The sequence below is a fragment of the Pteronotus mesoamericanus genome, unplaced genomic scaffold (assembly GCF_021234165.1).
Source record: "Pteronotus mesoamericanus isolate MK-2021 breed Mesoamerican mustached bat unplaced genomic scaffold, CSHL_Meso_final scaffold_54, whole genome shotgun sequence".
NCBI lineage: Eukaryota > Metazoa > Chordata > Mammalia > Chiroptera > Mormoopidae > Pteronotus > Pteronotus mesoamericanus.
The window spans coordinates 15,360,336-15,378,859 of record NW_026555321.1 but is presented as its reverse complement, the minus strand read 5'-3'; the positions used below and the strand labels follow the sequence as shown (position 1 = coordinate 15,378,859).

General features: G+C 37.1%; 1 protein-coding gene across 1 annotated transcript in view; it reads left to right on the top strand.

The window, feature by feature from the left end:
• KCNH8 (potassium voltage-gated channel subfamily H member 8) overlaps positions 1-18,524 on the top strand; it is a 283,777-nt gene that overhangs the window by 241,493 nt on the left and 23,760 nt on the right. Inside the window, exons 12-14 of the mRNA XM_054595068.1 lie at positions 11,390-11,428; positions 15,666-16,024; positions 17,978-18,084. Of these exons, the coding sequence (XP_054451043.1) occupies positions 11,390-11,428; positions 15,666-16,024; positions 17,978-18,084 (505 nt within the window). The remainder of the gene's footprint in view (positions 1-11,389; positions 11,429-15,665; positions 16,025-17,977; positions 18,085-18,524) is intronic.

Genomic DNA, 18,524 nt, shown 5'->3' with positions numbered 1-18,524 from the left:
ACCTGAGTGAATTCTATACCTAAATGAAGTAGAATATTCCCTGTGCACAGTCAAAACCAACTTTCATTTTTGGATAACATCTTCCATTAACCACACCAAGCGTATGTTTCATATAAGATTCAATCAAAAAAATCAAAATGTATCTCATCGAGTTTTAATTTCTCTTTTCAACTGAACAGTTAGCGCATCGACTGGTGAAGAAAGGACGTTAATATTTATTAGTATATATTATGAATAAGGCAATTTGCTTACATTACCTAATTAAATTGAAATTTTAATCCTTGCATCATTCCTGGGAATTTGTGTTATATTTTTTATTTATAAAGGGAAGGAACTGGAGTATCCTAGGTCTCTTAGTAGTCTACTGCCTCAGATTACAGAATTAGTGGAAGAATCAAAAAGTATGAAATTGAGTCAAGCTCTGGTATTCTGAATTTCAGCCGAGTATATTTGTCCACTCTGCCACACATCAGAATATAATTCCCCTAATAGGTTCTGGGTTCCTTCAGGTATTCTGATTTACAGCAGAAGCTAAACTGAATCTTCAGAATAACATTGACTTTAATCTTCTTAACCTTAATACTATTACTTGTCATGTCTCATGAAAAACTCACAGTGCTTAAATGCTATTTCAGGAAAGATATTTCATTAACAAAATTACAAGACAACAGAACTATTGTAGTTTGGCCATTCAACTTATCCTTTCCCCAGTATTAGTGCTTTTATTTGCTCATAAATCCATCCATTTATTAAATAACCCTACGGTCACGGGCCAGCTCTGGGAGAATTTTTTCCCATTCAGGTGTGTGCTTTACAGTCCGTTATACACAGCATTGCTCTTCATCCTTCCCTTGTTCCATGTTCAAGAGTAAATTTGTAAAATCTCCACTCCACCATGATTTCAAATGTACGTAACATTATTTCTTTCCAGACTCAGTTTCATCCTTAGGAGAAATTAGAGGCCTCCTTATTAATTGAAATAAATAAAAAAATCTCTTTAGAATATGAAGGTATCACATATGCCAACGAGTACATTCTCAGTACTTCCTGTATGTTCACACACACTCCTAAATATACTTATAACTATGTTTATGGGTTGAGAGTATAAGTAAAAGAAGCAATATTTTTAACTTAGAGTTTTGTTCACATTGCTCAATCTGCAAATATTTTAACTGTGTTAAAAAAATTTAAACATACTTTTATTCCGTTATTTTTTTGTTTAAGAATTTGATTCCCTAGGATGTTAAAATAATCCTGAATGTTTTACTGCAGTAATATTTCACTGTTGGGGCTCTGCTAGTTGAATAATGTTCCACGGCCATCCTTGTGCATGAGGGACATTTCTTTGGTTAGTCCTCTAATCCCAAACACAGACTCAACTGTTAGAGTATAGAGTCAGTGGGTGGCATGATTAAAGCTGTTGTAAATGAGCTAAGTTGGCGAAAATTAAATTAAAATTAAAAACAAATTACAAAATCCCAGGATAAACATCTTCAACAGTGCTTTTCCTGCGAAGTTCCCCAAAAGGGTGTAGACAGCAGAGAGGGTGACATATGGCGGGGACAATCTGCTCACAGCGCGGCACAGCCTGTGCTCGGCAGGCAGACCTGGAGGCCTCCGCTTTCATCAGATTCGAGGCATCTTTTTGTCCCGCATTGAAACTCAGCATTGTAGGACACCAAAAGAGCTGCGGCTTTGGCAGGGGCAAACAGTAGCCGGGTAGTCAAAATAGGAAGCAAAGAAGACACCGGTTTAGGAGGCTAATTGAAGTGCTACCTCAAAACTGTGAATTGGAAGGCCAGCGTGCGGCAATAACGACAACTCTATAAGGGTGGAGGGACCCAGGGAGCCCTATTTCTGCCCAACGAATTGGGATTGAAAGGATTTGATTTCCATGTCATTGAAGAAAATGAGTAAGGACAATTCTGAGGTGAACATCTGCAAGATGCTAAGCTTTCAGTGCTGTGATAATCCCACTTACAGTTTCTACACCGAAGATTAAGGTCTTTAAAAGCAGAGCATATGGTGACCAGTCTGTGTCACTGCATTTTGCCAGCATTCATAAATAGTCCCCAGTCTGACTCGTGCTAAGGAAGCATATTTATATTTTAGATTACTTGTATACAGTATACATATTTCTTTGAGGCTATTAGTCACCCTTCCATCTTGATAGGAGAAAATGTTAGCATCCTGCATGATAAAACAAAAACAGGATCTGTCAAAAAGAGCAGTGAGTGCTAGGTATCAGACTCACTACACATACAAGTTGAATAACTTGGAACAAGTTTCTTTCCTCTTATAGGCCCCCAGTTCCTGATCTTTAGCGTAGATGACTGCTGAGAAACTTTATCGAGTGAGGCTAAATGCTCTAACACACAGCCTGAAGCCTCAGTGACTTAATACAATAAGCAGAATAAAAGGCTTCTGAGTTCTGTCTCATTCATATCACCACACATGGATGGCAGACGGATGATAGCTTTTTATGGGGTGATTCAGGGATCCAGACTTCCTCTATTTGGTGGCTCCGTCATCCCTTACACATAAGATTCCTCAGGAACTCAAAATGCTCCACTAGATACTTTGCACCTGGACAGCCAATCCGGTAAGAAAAGAGAATGTGGAGGGAGGGTCTCCTTGCATTTCTCAGGGACCAGAGCTAGAAATGGCAGAGATCTCTCTGCTCCCATTCCATCCGCCAGAATGAGTGATGTGATTCAGCTTAAGTGCACACAGTCTGGGAGGCCTCCTCCAGCAGTGTGTCTAAGAAGATTCAGCTGGTGAACAACTAACCAGCCTAAGCCACAGGCTCTTCTAGCATGACCTTCCGTTACTTTTTTTAATTCCAGTTTAAGAAGGCTTTTAAACATGAGAAAGGCATGCTACCAAATTAACTTATGTGTTTTCCTCAGTGTGTATTTTATTTTATTATTGTGCTTTTTTGGCCTGGAATGGGAATATGTTCTTTAAGGAACTCAGAACTGACACACAGCATCATTTAGGATTTTAAGGAGAAGGCAAGGAGTGGCAAATGCATGCAGCTTGACAGGTATATGAGAGAGCTGGCATTTTATGGAAGCCTGGCCTGTAAGAATATGAATCTTCCAAAATCATTGACAAAGAGGAGGGTGTTCGTACCTTAAAATACTTCTTGAACTTTTCTAAATACTTTACCACAGAGTTATTTTGATAGTACTTCCCCAAGTAAAAGTAAATGTTTCTTTAGAAATTCTGAATGGATTAACAAAAAGGAAAGAATAAGAGAGGAGAGGCTAAAGGACAATGATTACACAGAGGTTACACCTCCTGAAGATCTACTAATGGCAACTTATGGGGAAGTCATGACTTCCTCCGCGGGACTCCACATGCTTTATTTTAGAAGGATCTTTATTACCAAAAAAAGGTGGAGTGCCTACGCAATTCAACTAAGGCTAGAATTATTCCTTCAGAGAATCCAGCGTTGCCAGTTTCCCGCAGCCCCCAGAGAAACAACTTACCAAGCAAAGTTTGATCCAGGAAACTGGAAATGTGAAAGGCCAGAATTGGTTTGCACAAATTTGGGTGAATAATTATGAAAGTATCATCCTTCTAATAGAGTCACTTGTGCATATTTTGTCATCACGGAAATAACTTGAAAAGTATGTTCTGATAGGATTATGTGTACACATTTCATGTGTATAACTAAAAGAATGATGTCTTTGTATGAATCTATAAATGATTGAGTTAGATAGTTCTGTAAATTCAGAATGACCCCATTATAAGAATTCATGCCCATTCTAAATGGACATGCTTTATTTACTGTTCACATGTTCATGAAGGGAGTTCCTCAGTGGATATCACTGATTTTCCCCAAAGTTGGGAATGATCACTTTGTGACTACGTTGTCATGTGACAGCTGTAAAAGCTTGTCCTCGTGGTATAATTTCAGACAAGAAGACATTGTTTCGCCTCTTCCCGCAAATCTCCCCTCTAAATCTCTCACTGTTTATTTTTAAAGGTCAACAAAAAGTTTATTCTATGATAAAAACTCAGGCTCAAAATAGAAATTTAAGTAAAAAAACAAATAGAAGATACACACACCATATAAATAAGTAGAGAACACCCCCCGGCCCTGCACCCACGCATACTTTAGGTGAGAACATTATTAGAAAAGAGACCCAGAGAAGGAAATGAAACATATCAGATGTATTTTATCTACAACAATTTTTGTTCTGGGAGCTTCCTAGAGCACCCCTGAGGAAGCAAATATACCAAATCAGACACATTTCTTCCCAAATTTCAATGGCTGTAACCCCGTTGTGAATTCTCACAAAGACTTGTTTTTAGTCAATCTATAATTAGTAAACAATACCTTCCTTACAGTGTTCCACACATCACCTTTGAATACAACAAAACTAACATAAAAACCTTGGCCTCAGATCTACTGAGACTTTCTTCCTTACCTAGAAATTGTTGAATATTTGGTAAAAGTATGAATAGTATGATGAACAATAGTCTTCATGCTAAAGTTTCAAGATTTCTTTTTTTTCAGATTCAGGGATTTTTTTTCTTTTTTATTGAATTTATTGGGGTGATGCTGGTTAACAAAATGATATAGGTTTCAGGTGGATAATTCTGCAACACATCATCTGTACACTGTATTGCGTGTTCACCACCCCAAGCCAAGTCCTTGTCTATCACCATTTATTCTCCTCCACCACCTCTCCCATTTCCACCCCGCCCCTCCCCCACAATCACCACACGTTGCCTGTGACCATGAGTTTTCTCCCTTTTTGCTCAATCCCTCCACCTCCCCCACCCAGTCCCACTCAAAGATTTTTTAAATTAAAAAAAATGCATTAATTTGGTAGTTTAGAAGGTGCCTATGACCCCACTATTATGGTCCTATATCAGGCCTCTTATTTTCTGTGGTGTGGTGGAGGCACTGTGGTTCAAGTAAGAAAAGTAGCTCATTTCGCTCTGCTGGTTCAAACACTGTCTTCGACACAGAGAGCTGTCCAACTTTTTGTTACAGTGTATAAATTGACAATGGGCTTCCTAGGCTGCAAATTAAGCATTTCACATTAACTTTAAAGTAGCACTGGGAGTTGCGATGCACAAACTTCTCACACCAAACTGAGCATCTTTCTTCACCGACCTGCTTTGGAACCAAAGTACTCAGCATGTATCCTGAAAATCTTATGATACCAGCTATTGTGTTTCCTTGCAATTACAGAGTAGCTGATTTTACAGGCTAACCAGGAGCCATTGTTCCCCTAATCAGAAGCAGGTCATTGAGGGGCATGGGATCCCAGCTCAACATAATGAGTTTCAACTGTGTAAATTCTTTTAGCCTGATTACCCTGCGCAACTCCCAAATCATTGATTTGGTACCTTGCCCCTTCAGTCTCAAACCTTTAAACCTGTATGTCATTGCCAAGAGACTTCTCATCAGCTTGCTTCCCCTGATTATGGATATTTTCTTTCTAGAATGATATGAACCACATATTAGTATATAACTCTCTCTTCCCTCTAAGTCATCCTTCATTTGCTAAGCATTTAAATAAGTATTAAGTGACTCCTTTGGGTTTTCTTTTCATTCCAAGGCCTTGAAAATCATGCCTCTGAAATCAGAATAGGAAGTTAAAGTTGTGCTTAAGTTCGTGTGTATATATTGTCAATTACTTATTGACTGTATTCATACACATAGATAATTTTTAAATGTCTTATTTAAGAGAAGCAGATAAAGGAGTTGAGAAAAGAATAGAATATCAAACTATGACTTTATATGAAGCATTCCACCTACTATTTTGCAAAGAAAATTATGTTTTAGTGGCCCTTCTGCTAGGAGAGCAGTTTGGGGAAAACTCATGTTTCAGAAGTTTATGGCCTCTTTGTTAAGGGGTCCACGTACATTTTAGTTTCGAGTTATTCAAACCCATTTTTATGACTGTTTAGATAGTCATGACCTAGCTAATAATGCCTTGTTCCCTACCAACCCAATTCAAAGAAAACTTTTCTTCATAATCAAGATATCAATAATAATTGAATTATCATTTATTAACATAAATTACTCTTTATGCCTGGCACTGGACCAAGCACTTAACAAATGCAGCAATGTGAGGACTCTGTTCACTATAGGTTCTGTGTGAGAGTTCCATTTGCATAATTAAGTTGAGGTGGTGATAGGAAACACTGCCCAGCAGACTCCAAGTGCTTTCTCTCCCTGCAGAAAGGAGAGGCCTGGAGGTCACAGCCCCACCTAGTGGTCACCTCTGACAGGACCGTCGAGACTACTGCCCTAAGGAAGCAGGAAAAACAGTTGTGAACAGAACGGATGAGGAAAGTTCCAAGGAGAGAGTTGAAAGAGAGGCACTTTTGTTCCAGATGACAAAAATAAAAAAGAAGGGGTAATTTTAAAAAGTCTTACTGTGGATTATTAAGTGTACTGCCTTTAAGGTGCTGGAAACATATACGCAAAAAGATAAGAGAAATTTTTTAACTGCTTTTGGTTGCTAGACTCTATTTCTCTTAATGTGACACAGTGCCAGATGTGGCCAACTGAGACTCCAAGGTTTGTTCAGTTTGCATATATATCTAATTTAATCCTCAAAATAACCCTAGATCATATTGTCATTATTAAGAGGAAGAAAGGAAACTCACAGAATTTTTATTGACAGTAACTGTGACATTGGTTCTGACCATTATTAAGCCAAGGAAATTGAGCACATTAGTTGTTACCTCAGTACTACCTGTCCTGTCCCAGCTAACATGCTTCCCAAGACTACACTGCTAGTAAGTGACAAGACTAGGAAAATCCCTGCTCTTCACCACACAGAACTTTTACTATAATACTCATATACATGGATGAAGAGCTTTTGCAGTGATTCCTACACTAGCTCAGTAGCTGATTTTACAGCTCTAACAGTTAGTAAACATTAAGTTCAGGACTCAATTACTTGACCTGTGCTTTCTGCATAAGAAGTGATAGTATTTACCTAGGGGAAGGGAATTCTGCTCTAAGTTTTAATAGTTTGTCTTGACCTCAAGGCTTAGTGTGAAATTGGGAAATGTCAAGATCATCCGTTTTTTCATTAAAATCTCATTTCTGTTTCTAAGTTATATAAGCAACAGAGGAAACAATAGAAACTGTATTACCCACCGAGGGTTTCAGACCAGCTTCAAAAAGTCCTTCTTCAGATTAGATAGCGGTGAACTCTCAGACTTCTTCAGTGGAGAAGGAATACTTCCCATTCAAAGCCTAGTCTTTCTCAAGAGGTTGCCAGTTACTCGTCCCATCTCCACCTGCCATTAGCGTCACTCACTTCTTACTGGCATCTTCGCTTGAGTCTACAAGATAAAGAAGCAGGTAGAAATAAAAATGAGACCTATTAGTCTGCAATTTGCCTGTATTATATGCCGATTATGTATGATTTTATAAGAGTGGACATTTTAACTATGCGAGTTATGCGGTTATTGTGAGTATCCTTCATTCATATTCTCTTTATCCCAAACAGCCACCAATACTGGTTATGTTGCTGTTCAGTGAACAAGATAAAATACGTGCTAATCTCCTTATTCTCAATGAGGGCACGTGTTCTCAGTCTGCTTTGTAACTTAATCAATGTGGTGTTATTAACAAAGCAGAGGATATCATGAATCAGCCAGAAGGAAGAGCCTTGTAATTACTGTCTCATTTCCCATCTGAGCAATCAGCTGTAGACAGCATGCCTACTAGAGCCCTTCAGTGCTTATGAGATTCCACACTTGAGAGGACATTTGCAGACTCTCATGGGGACTTACAATCCAGACCTCTGGAGCAAGTAAACAATGGAAGTAGATTTTCTCCCTTTCTTGGACCAAAGGCCCATTTAATTACAGTTTAGGATTCCAAGGTCTATGTGTGGGTTTCATTCACATCTGCTTCCTTTCTGCTTCATAGTAGTCAACTTTTTGGTGGTTCAGCCTTTTGAAAGGAACTTGAGAGTAAGGAAAGTTTATTGTTAATGCCTGACTACTAATGAAAAAAAAAACAAAACACTAGTTCCTTCTCAAGGTGGGGAATTAGTATCCCATGAGAAGCTGGGCCACAAACCTTATTGGTAATGCATATGTAGAAATTCAGAGGTGTTTAATAGGTGGAGAAGATAGATGAAAAAATCAAAGAGCTCACGTCTCAACCAGAAGAACTCATGAAGCCTTAAACACGTAGCTCAGCTCATTAGACCACCATCCTGATACACCAAGGTTAAAGTTTCAAGCCCTGATCTGGGCACATATGAGAATGAACCAATGAATGGATAAACAAGTAGAACAACGAATGATTTCTCTCTCTCTCTCTCTCAAATAAATTTTTAAAAACTCATGAAAATCCTAATAGAAGTAAAGTTAATATTCAGGGATTTAACAACTAAGGAAAAAATGAGTTGGATGGCAAGGTCAGATATGGGACTATGAAAGCTCCTATAGAAATGTCTTCATTCAGTAAAATGGAAAACATTGATTTCCATTTGTAACTCAAGTTCCAAAATAGAATTTTGAGGTCTCATTTACACAATTTTTCAAAATGATTGTGAATTGGTTTTGCTTATTTATAGCATATTGTGTGAGTACCAAGAGACCATTTTTTCCTCTTCTGGTTCTCTGTGCCAATGAGTAGAATATTTTCAATTTAAGAGTCCTCACTCTCAGCTCCCACTGGGCTCACACAGTACTAGAGTAATTTAGGTGGTTAGGATGGGAAAAATAAAGGAGAAAAAGCTTTTTGGAAACTTTCACACCAACTTACTATTCCTGAGAATGTGTTTCTTATTCAGTCTACAAGGTCACAAAGTCTTACCTCTCTTCATGATAACCTTGTGCCAAGACATACTCTCAGCTCTTGCCCACACTTGGTTTCTTCTCTTCTGACAAACTGAAGAATGAATATATCATAGTATTCTTCTTAAATCCATGTGATTAATACTGTATTTAGATAAAATGATTTATTCAGAGAACCTATCATAATAGTGCTAGCTATACGATACACGCTTACCTCACAGTATTGCAATGAAAATTAGTAAACATAATGGCTGGGAAGCATTTCTCAAGGTACTTACCACATAGTGACTACTTAATGAATTGATAGGTGATAGGATGGTAATAACAGTGACATTGGTTATGAGATCTTGCTACTCAAAGTGTGCCCATGGGCCAACAGCATCAGTCTTACCTGGGAGTTCACTAGAAATGCAGAATCTCAGGCCACATCCCAGACCTCCTGAATCACAACCCACATTTTAATGAGGTTCCATGTGATCTGTGTACTCTTACAAGTTTAAGAAGCACTGATACAGAAAAATAACCCTGAGACTCAGCGACTTGACAGAACTCACACCACACAAAACTCAAACCAAGGAGCTGGGAGTCCCACCCAGATCAGAAGATGCTCAGGCCAGCGCCCTCCACCTTAAGGGCATCTCTGACCTGGAGCTGTTCGGGCTTCCTGAGTCCCACAGGGATGTCCTTTCTCTCCTCTAAGCTGTAACTAAAAGCCCTTTTAAAACGCTTTTCGTGTCAACCACAGTAGCGACAGCGCCATAACTTTGTTTTGTCCTTCACATTTTTAATTATTTAGCTATTTCATTTGTCATCATTTTGGGCATTATTGCAATAACTCATGTCTACAATGCTTCTGATTAATGAATACTTAGGCACCGAAGTAGATGTAGAATAGGCTGACTGCTTTGATAACATTAAACATTGGTGAAACATATATTTTCACAGCAGTAATGACTCTGACATTTCTAAAAATAATAATGGACCTATTTCCCTAATCCTCTGGGCGGGGGGACAGCAGTGAGAGAGTGACACTTACTAGGCAGATCATTTCTGAATGCCAGGTGTTTGGTTTTTTTTATGTGAATAAAATTATGTTATGTTATAGTATCTATTATCACTCTAAAATGAAGGAAGTGCATGTGAGCAAAACACAATGTGGCTGAGACCTAAAGCATGTTTCCTGAATATGTCATAATTTCCAGAGCTTCTTTATACATCATGGAAGGTACGTGTTCTTTAATGTACTCCCCACAAACAGTACCATAGTTTGAATTTATACAAGATGTGTTCTAAAGTACAAGCTTAAGTGATTCTACATGGCGCATTTGTTTTCACATCTTACTGCCTGTAAAATCAAGATCGGGCTTACAATTGATGGCATGTCACTAGGATTGGCAACAGTTTTCTTTTCCTTTTTCCAATCAATGGGATCTCATTTCTTTTCTATTACTATATTTGGGTGACACTGGTTAATAAGATTATATAGGTTTGAAGTGTACATTTCTACAATACGTGATCTTCCATTTCATTGTGTCTGTTTCAATTTCTTTTAATAATTCTTTGTAATTTTCAATATATAGGTCCTTCACATCCTTTGTTAAGTTTATCCCCTAGGTACTTTATTCTTTTTGTTAAAATTGCAAAAGCAATTTTTTATTTCATTTTTTTCTGAAATCTCATTGTTAGTATATAAGAATGCAGTGGATTCAATGGGATTTTAAATTCAATTAAATAAGGGATTTGGAATCCCAATAAACCTAATCCTAGTTCACAAGTATCATCAAAGTGAGTAAAACAAATGGGCCAGAAAGAAGACATGACTCCCACCTGTTTTCAAGTAGGAAGGGGAGGTGGTAAAACAAATAGAAATGAAATTAAACAAGAAAAGTTTCCATGGGTTTCTGTTTTCACAGAGCCAGAGGGGGGAAAAAAATCATAGAAAATGAGAGAGTTAGCAAAAGTGCAATGGAAGTGGCATAAGGGAGATGATAAACAAAGGAGAGTGAAGGAAGTATCAAAATGGAAATTGTAGCCCTGGTCCACGTGGCTCAGTTGGTTGGAGCGTCGTCCCATAACCTGAAGGGTGTGGGGTTTGACTCCGGGTCAGGATGCACAAAGCTAGGTTTCAGGTTCCCTCCCCGGTCCACAGCACATGCGATGCATATGGGAGGAAACCAGTTGATATTTCTCTCTCTCATCGAGGTTTCTCTTCCTTCCTCTGTCTCTAAAAGCAATGAAAAAATGTCTTTGGGTGAGGATTTTAAAAAGATGGAAATTGTAACCAGTAAGCCTTCTGTTTTGATCATTATTTCCTCGGTGTGGCATCCTATACCAGACATTCCATTTGCTGCTCCCTCTTTTTTATTATAACACAAGCTGGTCGATAGAGCTCCTAGAGGGTGGGATGTGAGAGGTGTTGTCAGCATCTTCCGGGATAAATTTTCTTTTCTCTGGCCTACACAGGTGTGTCAGTCGCTCCCCACGCTCTCTGAACTTCCATTTCTCCTGCCTCCTACCTTACACCCAGTCACAAAACACCTGCTAAAGTTCAAATGATTGTTACAACCTCTGTTTGCTCGTTTATTTATTTCAGGTGATATCAAGATTGTCGAACAAATCTACAGCCTCACAGGTATGGTTTTTGCCAAAGAGAAAAATATGTATGTAGGATTTGTGGAATTTCCAATAAATCTGTATCCTCATGAGGGTTTTATGCATTTATTTTTGAAGTTCCCTAACACACTTCTCAATGTGAGATGTGCTGATTGACTTCCTTGAGTTTGGTAATAGAAGAAGTATTGAAGCTCATATCTCTATTTAAGGGTTTTATGGTTATTGTTGAAAAGTAGGTTGTTGATCAAAACCTGATGAAAATTAACAAACTCCTGAGATATTGATCTTAGTGGTACTTTCATTGTGTTTAAAATCTGTAACCAAATGTTTTCATATACATCCAATTGATGCTACACCATGATTACCCAAAATGTAAAAATTATAGTTCAGGGATATTTTAGAAATTTCACTTGATCTCTTAAGACGGTCCCAAATTTTAAGAATCCTCTAATTTCACAAATAAACTTTCCCAAGGAAGTGATTTTTCAGATGTATTATTTGGATTTCTATTATCAAACAGAAAGAGACTCATAGATACAGAGAACAGACTGATGGTTTCCAGAGGGAAGGTGCACTGGGGGCCTGAGTGAGAAAGATGAGGGGACTGAGAAGTACCGATTGGTAGTTACACAATAGTCATGGGATGTAAAGTACCGCATAGGGAATATAGCCAATAATATTGTAATAACTGTGTATGGTGCCAGTTGTGTACTGGAAATATCACTTTGTAAAGCATATGGTTGTCTAGCCATTATACTGTATACCTGAAACTATTACAAAATAATATTGACTATAAACTGTAATTGAAAAAAATTTAAAATTTTAAAAACAATAATAATCCTGTGACATCAACCCTATAAACAGCACCCCTCTTTTTTTGTCTCCCCTCTCCGTGAGGCAGAACCCAACTTTCACACGCATGCATGTACACAGAGACACACACATACACACACAGAGGCACACAAATATATCCCATTACATAATGCATTACAAAGACATTGATAATTTGAATTATCAATAACTGAAGATTACTGAAGATGGTGGAGGAGAGGGGAACAGTTTACTTTTAATTCTATTGAGAAACTCCTTAAGAGGTCTTAAAACATCTCAATATTTTCAAACAAGTTTCTCTCAGGCACAAGTTATCTTTCCTTTTTCCTTTTTTTTTTTTTTTTTTTTTTTTTTTTGTCTCCTCAAAATCCCTCCTCAGGAACTAGCAAAATAGTCATTATGTTTCAACTCTCCTCAATAGGTGGCCTTTCCTCGCTACTGTACCCCTTCCCCCAATCCAGACCTTTCTTATATTCTTTTCTCATGAAGACAAATTTAGCATTCTTTTGGATTTTCCAATTCAGATTTCTCACCCCTTCATAGCACTTTAAAAATTAACATCCCTCCCAAGAATATAATGTCCTTAACTTTCAAAAAAAGTCGTATATCATTTAGGCTGAAGTTCATTTGCTATATCAAGACCACCAGCATAACTGGGGTTTCAAGACCATAGATGTTTACTTCTTGTCAGGGACAAAGCCAGAGGTGGGCACTGTAATAGCGTGTCAATAGGGTCCCAAGCTTTCTTCCTTCTGTTGCATTTTCCTTAATGTATGGCTTCATTCTTTAAGATTTTCTCATTTTCTAACACTAGTGATGCATTCCTTTCATCAATACTTCAGACTAGAAACTAAAAAAACACAAAAGAGCAGGGGTGAGACTCCCCTCTTTCTAGAAGTTTTCCTAAAAGTTCCTTATATCCTGTTCATGTACATGCTACCATCCCAGAACTTAGCCTCATGGTCAAACCAAATAGCAAGGGAAACTGAAAAAGGGTGATCTTTGGGCAAGGTGCATTGCAAAGAGTTATGCCAACTAAGAGTGAAGGAAAAATTATGTAAAAAGAGGTCACCAGCACTCTCTGTAGCACCTGCCCTGATGTGAATGTTGTTTCTATTTTTGTCATGATTACCATCACCATCACAATGGCAAATGTTTCAGTACTGGCAATGCATATTGCTAAATGTTTAACTTCCGTTATCTAATACCTAATTTTTTCTCACACCATTTCCAATTTATAGGTTAGAAAATAAAGACTTTAGACAATTACATTGCTTGACTAAGGTTATGGGTAATAAGTTACAGGACTTTTAGGACTGTGCAAAAGTCCTTGCATTCAAGCACTGGACTTTATTCTGCTTTCCCGTTAGTCAAGAGAGGTTTGATTGAATTTATTCATTTTTGAATCTGAAATGACTATCCCAGCAAAATGTCATGAACTAAATTAGAGATTTCTTTGATTATGGGGATAAAAACCTCACTGCCCCCATGGAAACATTTGTCAGGAAAAAATAAAGAGCTGGGTCAGAAGAGAATGAAGAGCTCTGTGGTTGAGCATCATGGCCATGTACACACAGGTGACTCCAGCTGCTGCCCAGGGAAAGTGGGTGTTTCTAGAGATGATCTGTAGAGAGTAAGCAGTACTCCTAAGAGAGACTGAATGCGGGGCTTGGTGTTTCATAATCTAATAAATTTGGGTGCTGTGTGTAATGATGGTGGAGGAATAATTAATTCTTGATATTAAGTAATGTCAGCCATCTTGACCACAAGAGTCAGTATCTAAGCAACTTTTTCAAAGCACCAGGTCTCCATGACAAAATGGAAGAATGAAATTTAAACAAACTTGTAGAAGAACAAAACATTAGAGGACCTGTAGGTTATTAGTCAGAAAATTCTAGTAGAGCCAGTGGATCCTCCTTGAAACAAAGGAATAATTAAATTGCCAATGCATATGTAAACAGAATTCCAATTAGAGAATGGGCTTATTGTTTCTCATTTCTTTGATAAGTTTATCGTGTTGTGTCTTTAGCCAGGTGAGCTAATTTTTCTATCCTATGATACAAGTATACAAATGTTCTCCTGCAATTCATATGGATCTTTTGTTAAAAGCTCAACATTTTTTAATGCTGTGAAAAACAAAAAAGAAATAAAAGCCATACCATGACTATTCCAATAGAAAACTTATGGCTTCACCATTAATTAAAATAATTGTATCGAGTTAGGAAGATGAATCAAATAATGCCATATTCTCAAGAAATGTTGAACCATTAAGAATAAAATACCAAAAAAATCATGAGCAAATTGATTATTTCACTTAAGAGTTATGACCTAAACTGAATGGCCTATTGCCTTTAAGGCTCAAATTCATTTTTTTGTTATATCTTTCATTGTAACACAGTAAAATCCATATATACCAATGAACCAACTATTTATTAAGGTGAAGTAATAACAATATGAGCTCCTGAGATTTAACTAGTACTTGTAGGTCTTTCCAGTTTATCTCATTTTTATTAAAAATTTTTGAAGGACAGGTATAAGTGACTGTATCTTCAAAAGAAACTGAGGCACAGAAAAACGAATTGAGCTTTTGGAGCAGGGAAGCCATGTCTGAGGCAGAGCAGGAAACAGAAACTTCTAGAGCAACTCTGTCGGGGGCCCCTAGCTTAGCCTTTGCTGTCCCCTCTGCCCTGCCCCTCCATCGTCACCTCAGTTGTCCTTTCCCATTCTCTCTCTTGCTTCTTCTTAGCCTATAAGGTTGAATAGTCCCAGCCAGGTGTCCAGTGGTCCTAGGATGGGGCTTGCTAAGATTTACTCCTTCCTTTCCCAAGGCTCTACAAAGAGAGCAGATTGAATGATTTGCTCCATTTTCTACCAATTGACTCATGAACAAGAGGAAAGCAGGAAACAGAGTAGCCAAGGACACTGCTGATCCTTTTCCATCTATATAATTCAAAATAGGAATGATTTTTATTCTCTAAGGTATTATAATTTTGCTGTTCAAACTTCACATAAAGTTCTACTAAAGACCCTGTAAACGTAAGGATGCAAGATCTTCTGGTAAAAGTGAATTTGTCTTTATTCTTAAGACTGTGCCATTACATACTATTACAAGTGGCAGGCTGATTAAAACTAAGATGTAAATCTGGTAAAACACACCTTTCATATAGCTTTCCACCAAGAGAGATTAAAAGATCAGGAGAAGGATTGGGAGGTTTATACTGGGAAAGCGGAGAGGATAAACCTAGGGAAGAGCAGAAACGGGGAGGCTTCTAACACCTGAAAAACTACTAGCGAAATCTTGTAAATGTTTACTTTTGATGAGAAGTCTCTAAGACAGTGGGCTGTGTTCAAGTAGGACCTCCAGCATGAATATCTCTCAAGAGATCTTTGCAATTTTTACTAATCCGTATCATCCACTGATTTAGTCAGAGCCTAAGGGAAATGGCAGCATCAACAAGAGACTCCCATCCATTGTGGAAGATGAGGAAGAGGAGGAGGAAGGGGAAGAAGAGGAGACAGCCTCTCTCTCTCCCATCTACACTAGAGGATCCTCCTCTTCACGGAGCAAGAAGATCGGAAGCAATAAAAGCTATCTAGGTTTAAGCTTGAAGCAGCTGGCCTCAGGAACAGTACCATTTCACTCACCTATCAGAGTCTCCAGTTCAAATTCCCCCAAAAGCAAACAGGAAACTGACCCCCCTAACCATGGTAAAAAGAAAGAGAAGAACTTGAAATTGCAGCTTTCGACTTTGAATAGTGCTGCACCCCCCGACCTCAGTCCAAGGTAAGAATTCACGTAGTCTAATTCTTTCCCAGGTGAAAATGGCTGCCTTTTATTCAGACTGGTACCTAACTAGTAAGTTATTCAGCCTTCTGGGCCTTTCTACTGCACAAGATTCATCTGGGTTCTTCAACTTTCCTGAATTTTGTGTGTAATGTTTGCCTCTATGTGGAGGTATGTACGGTATGAGAATAAGTAGTTTTAATTATGTTCTCAAAAGGATTCATTGAATGTTCACAATTCCTTCTCAGCAACCTCTACCCATTTAGCTCAACCTATTGTTAGAACTATATATTTTTGCATTGTAATTTTATAATTGGTAAATTTAACTGAAATAAAAGAGAGAGAACAAAGTCCATAGATGTTATCCCCTCAATGCCTGATCTTACCAAAAGTTTTATGGAGCAATGAGTTAAAATTATGAAGAAAATGAAGTGTTGATTTTTATTTTCCATACTATTTGCTTCATCATTATGGATTACTGATGCTTAGTTTTATTTCTGGCCTTTTCAGTATGTAACAAGCATGGCTCTACTTTTAATTATTTTTTTAAAAAAATATTCACTTTAAGATCAACTCAAGGTAATTGAGAGGGTGAAGAATTTTGACTCAGAATGTGAAAACAGCCTGCATGTGCATGAAAAGCAATAGCAAAAAATCACATAACCACAGAATAATAAATAGAAGCAAGAAAAAATATATTGAGTGTTTTCTGTGTTGCATGTACTCTGCTAGGCAATTTCACATTCACTATTGCATTTAGTCTTCTCAGGAATCCTATAAAGTAGTTCATATTATTTCTAGTATAAAGATGTAAGAAGCGAAACTTGAAGGTTAATTGTTTTGTCTAAAATCTGAGATTAAGTTCTAAAAATCTGGATTCAAATTATGTTTTTCTGCTTGTCAACTAAGTGATCTTTCTGATATACAATATATTGGATTTGAAGAGAATTTATCCATTTAACAAAAATATTAAGAAAAAAGCAAAACAGGCTTAGTGAAGCAGGTGGACATCAAATGTTCAGGAATCCAATTGGAAGTGATAATGTGTAAACATTGCTTAACTCTTTTTTCTAAATTTTTATCAAAATGAAAAAAAATTAAATAGGAGGAAATGTATTAGAGCTAGAAAATAAATGTTTATGTACAATGCATTCTACACTAGAAAAAGAATATATTTTCTTTTATATATAAAGAGTTTGAGGACATACTTCAAAATGTTAACAAAAGTGGTGGATTACAGATGATTTATATTTTCTGACTTTTGTTGCCTTTATGTTTAAATTTACTACAATAGACTTGTATTTTTTTAATGAATGGGTTAGATGTTATTATTAAAGAAAGAATAATAGCTTAAATCCTAACAATAATTTAAATACAGTTTTCTAACTCTCACTTTGGAGTTTTGTCCAAGTCCAGAGTGAAGGTGTCATCAAAGTTATTTTTGTGATGTTGCAATATTCCATTAAAACATTTTAATTCTAGATAGAGTCATGATTTAATATAAATTTAGACAAGAGGACTTCTGTAGCTTAAGGTTTTGAATCCACATTCTATAGCATTGCTGTCCAATAGAGTGTGACATGAATTAAAAGTGTTATATGTAATTTTAGTAGCCATTTTTTCAAAAATAAAAAAATAATAATTTAAATAATATATTTAATTTAATATGCCCCAAATATATTATCATTTCAAATGTAAACAATATAAAAATTACTAACAAAATAATTTACTTTTTTTCCTAAAATCTTCAAAATTCACTGTGTATTTTATACTTACATTGTACTTGCTACATTTCAGGTGCTCAGTAGTCTTATAAGGCTAATGACTATGAGATTGAATAGCATAGCTTCAGAGTATCTAGAATTCAGAAATAGAACACTTTTAAGTCTTGGAGAAAGTTTGGAACCTATTAACATAAATTCACAATTAATCAATATCTTTTATTTTAAACAGGATTGTTGATGGAATTGAAGATGGAAACAGCAGCGAAGAAAGCCAGACTTTTGACTTTGGCTCTGAACGAATCAGGCCAGAACCCCGAATTTCTCCTCCTCTCGGAGGTAAAGATATTTAGGCTCTCTCAAGGGGCGAGGCTAAAAATTAGCTTCCTCTTTTACCTTTTCCCAGCATTTATTCTTATAGTCATTCATTCAAGCAACCCATTTTCTTGTCTCTATCTCCTAAATATCTCTTGGTCGTAAGACTTTCTATCCTTACTGCCTCCCCTTTGCCTTGCCACATCCATCTCTTGCTTGTATTCCTACCAAAGTCTCCTCTCTGATCTCGCACGTTTTTCCATATAAAGTGAATATTTTAAAGAATATAAATGTATCCTTATTATTCTACTCTGATACTTAAAACCCTTAAGGGCTCCTTATTTCCCTTAGTATGAAACCCAAACTTATTGCATAATTACTTTTCAAATGTCTCTTTTCCCTGCTAGACTCTAAGTTTCATGAAGGTCAGTTATATTTTCCTTATTCATTGCTATCTCCTCGAA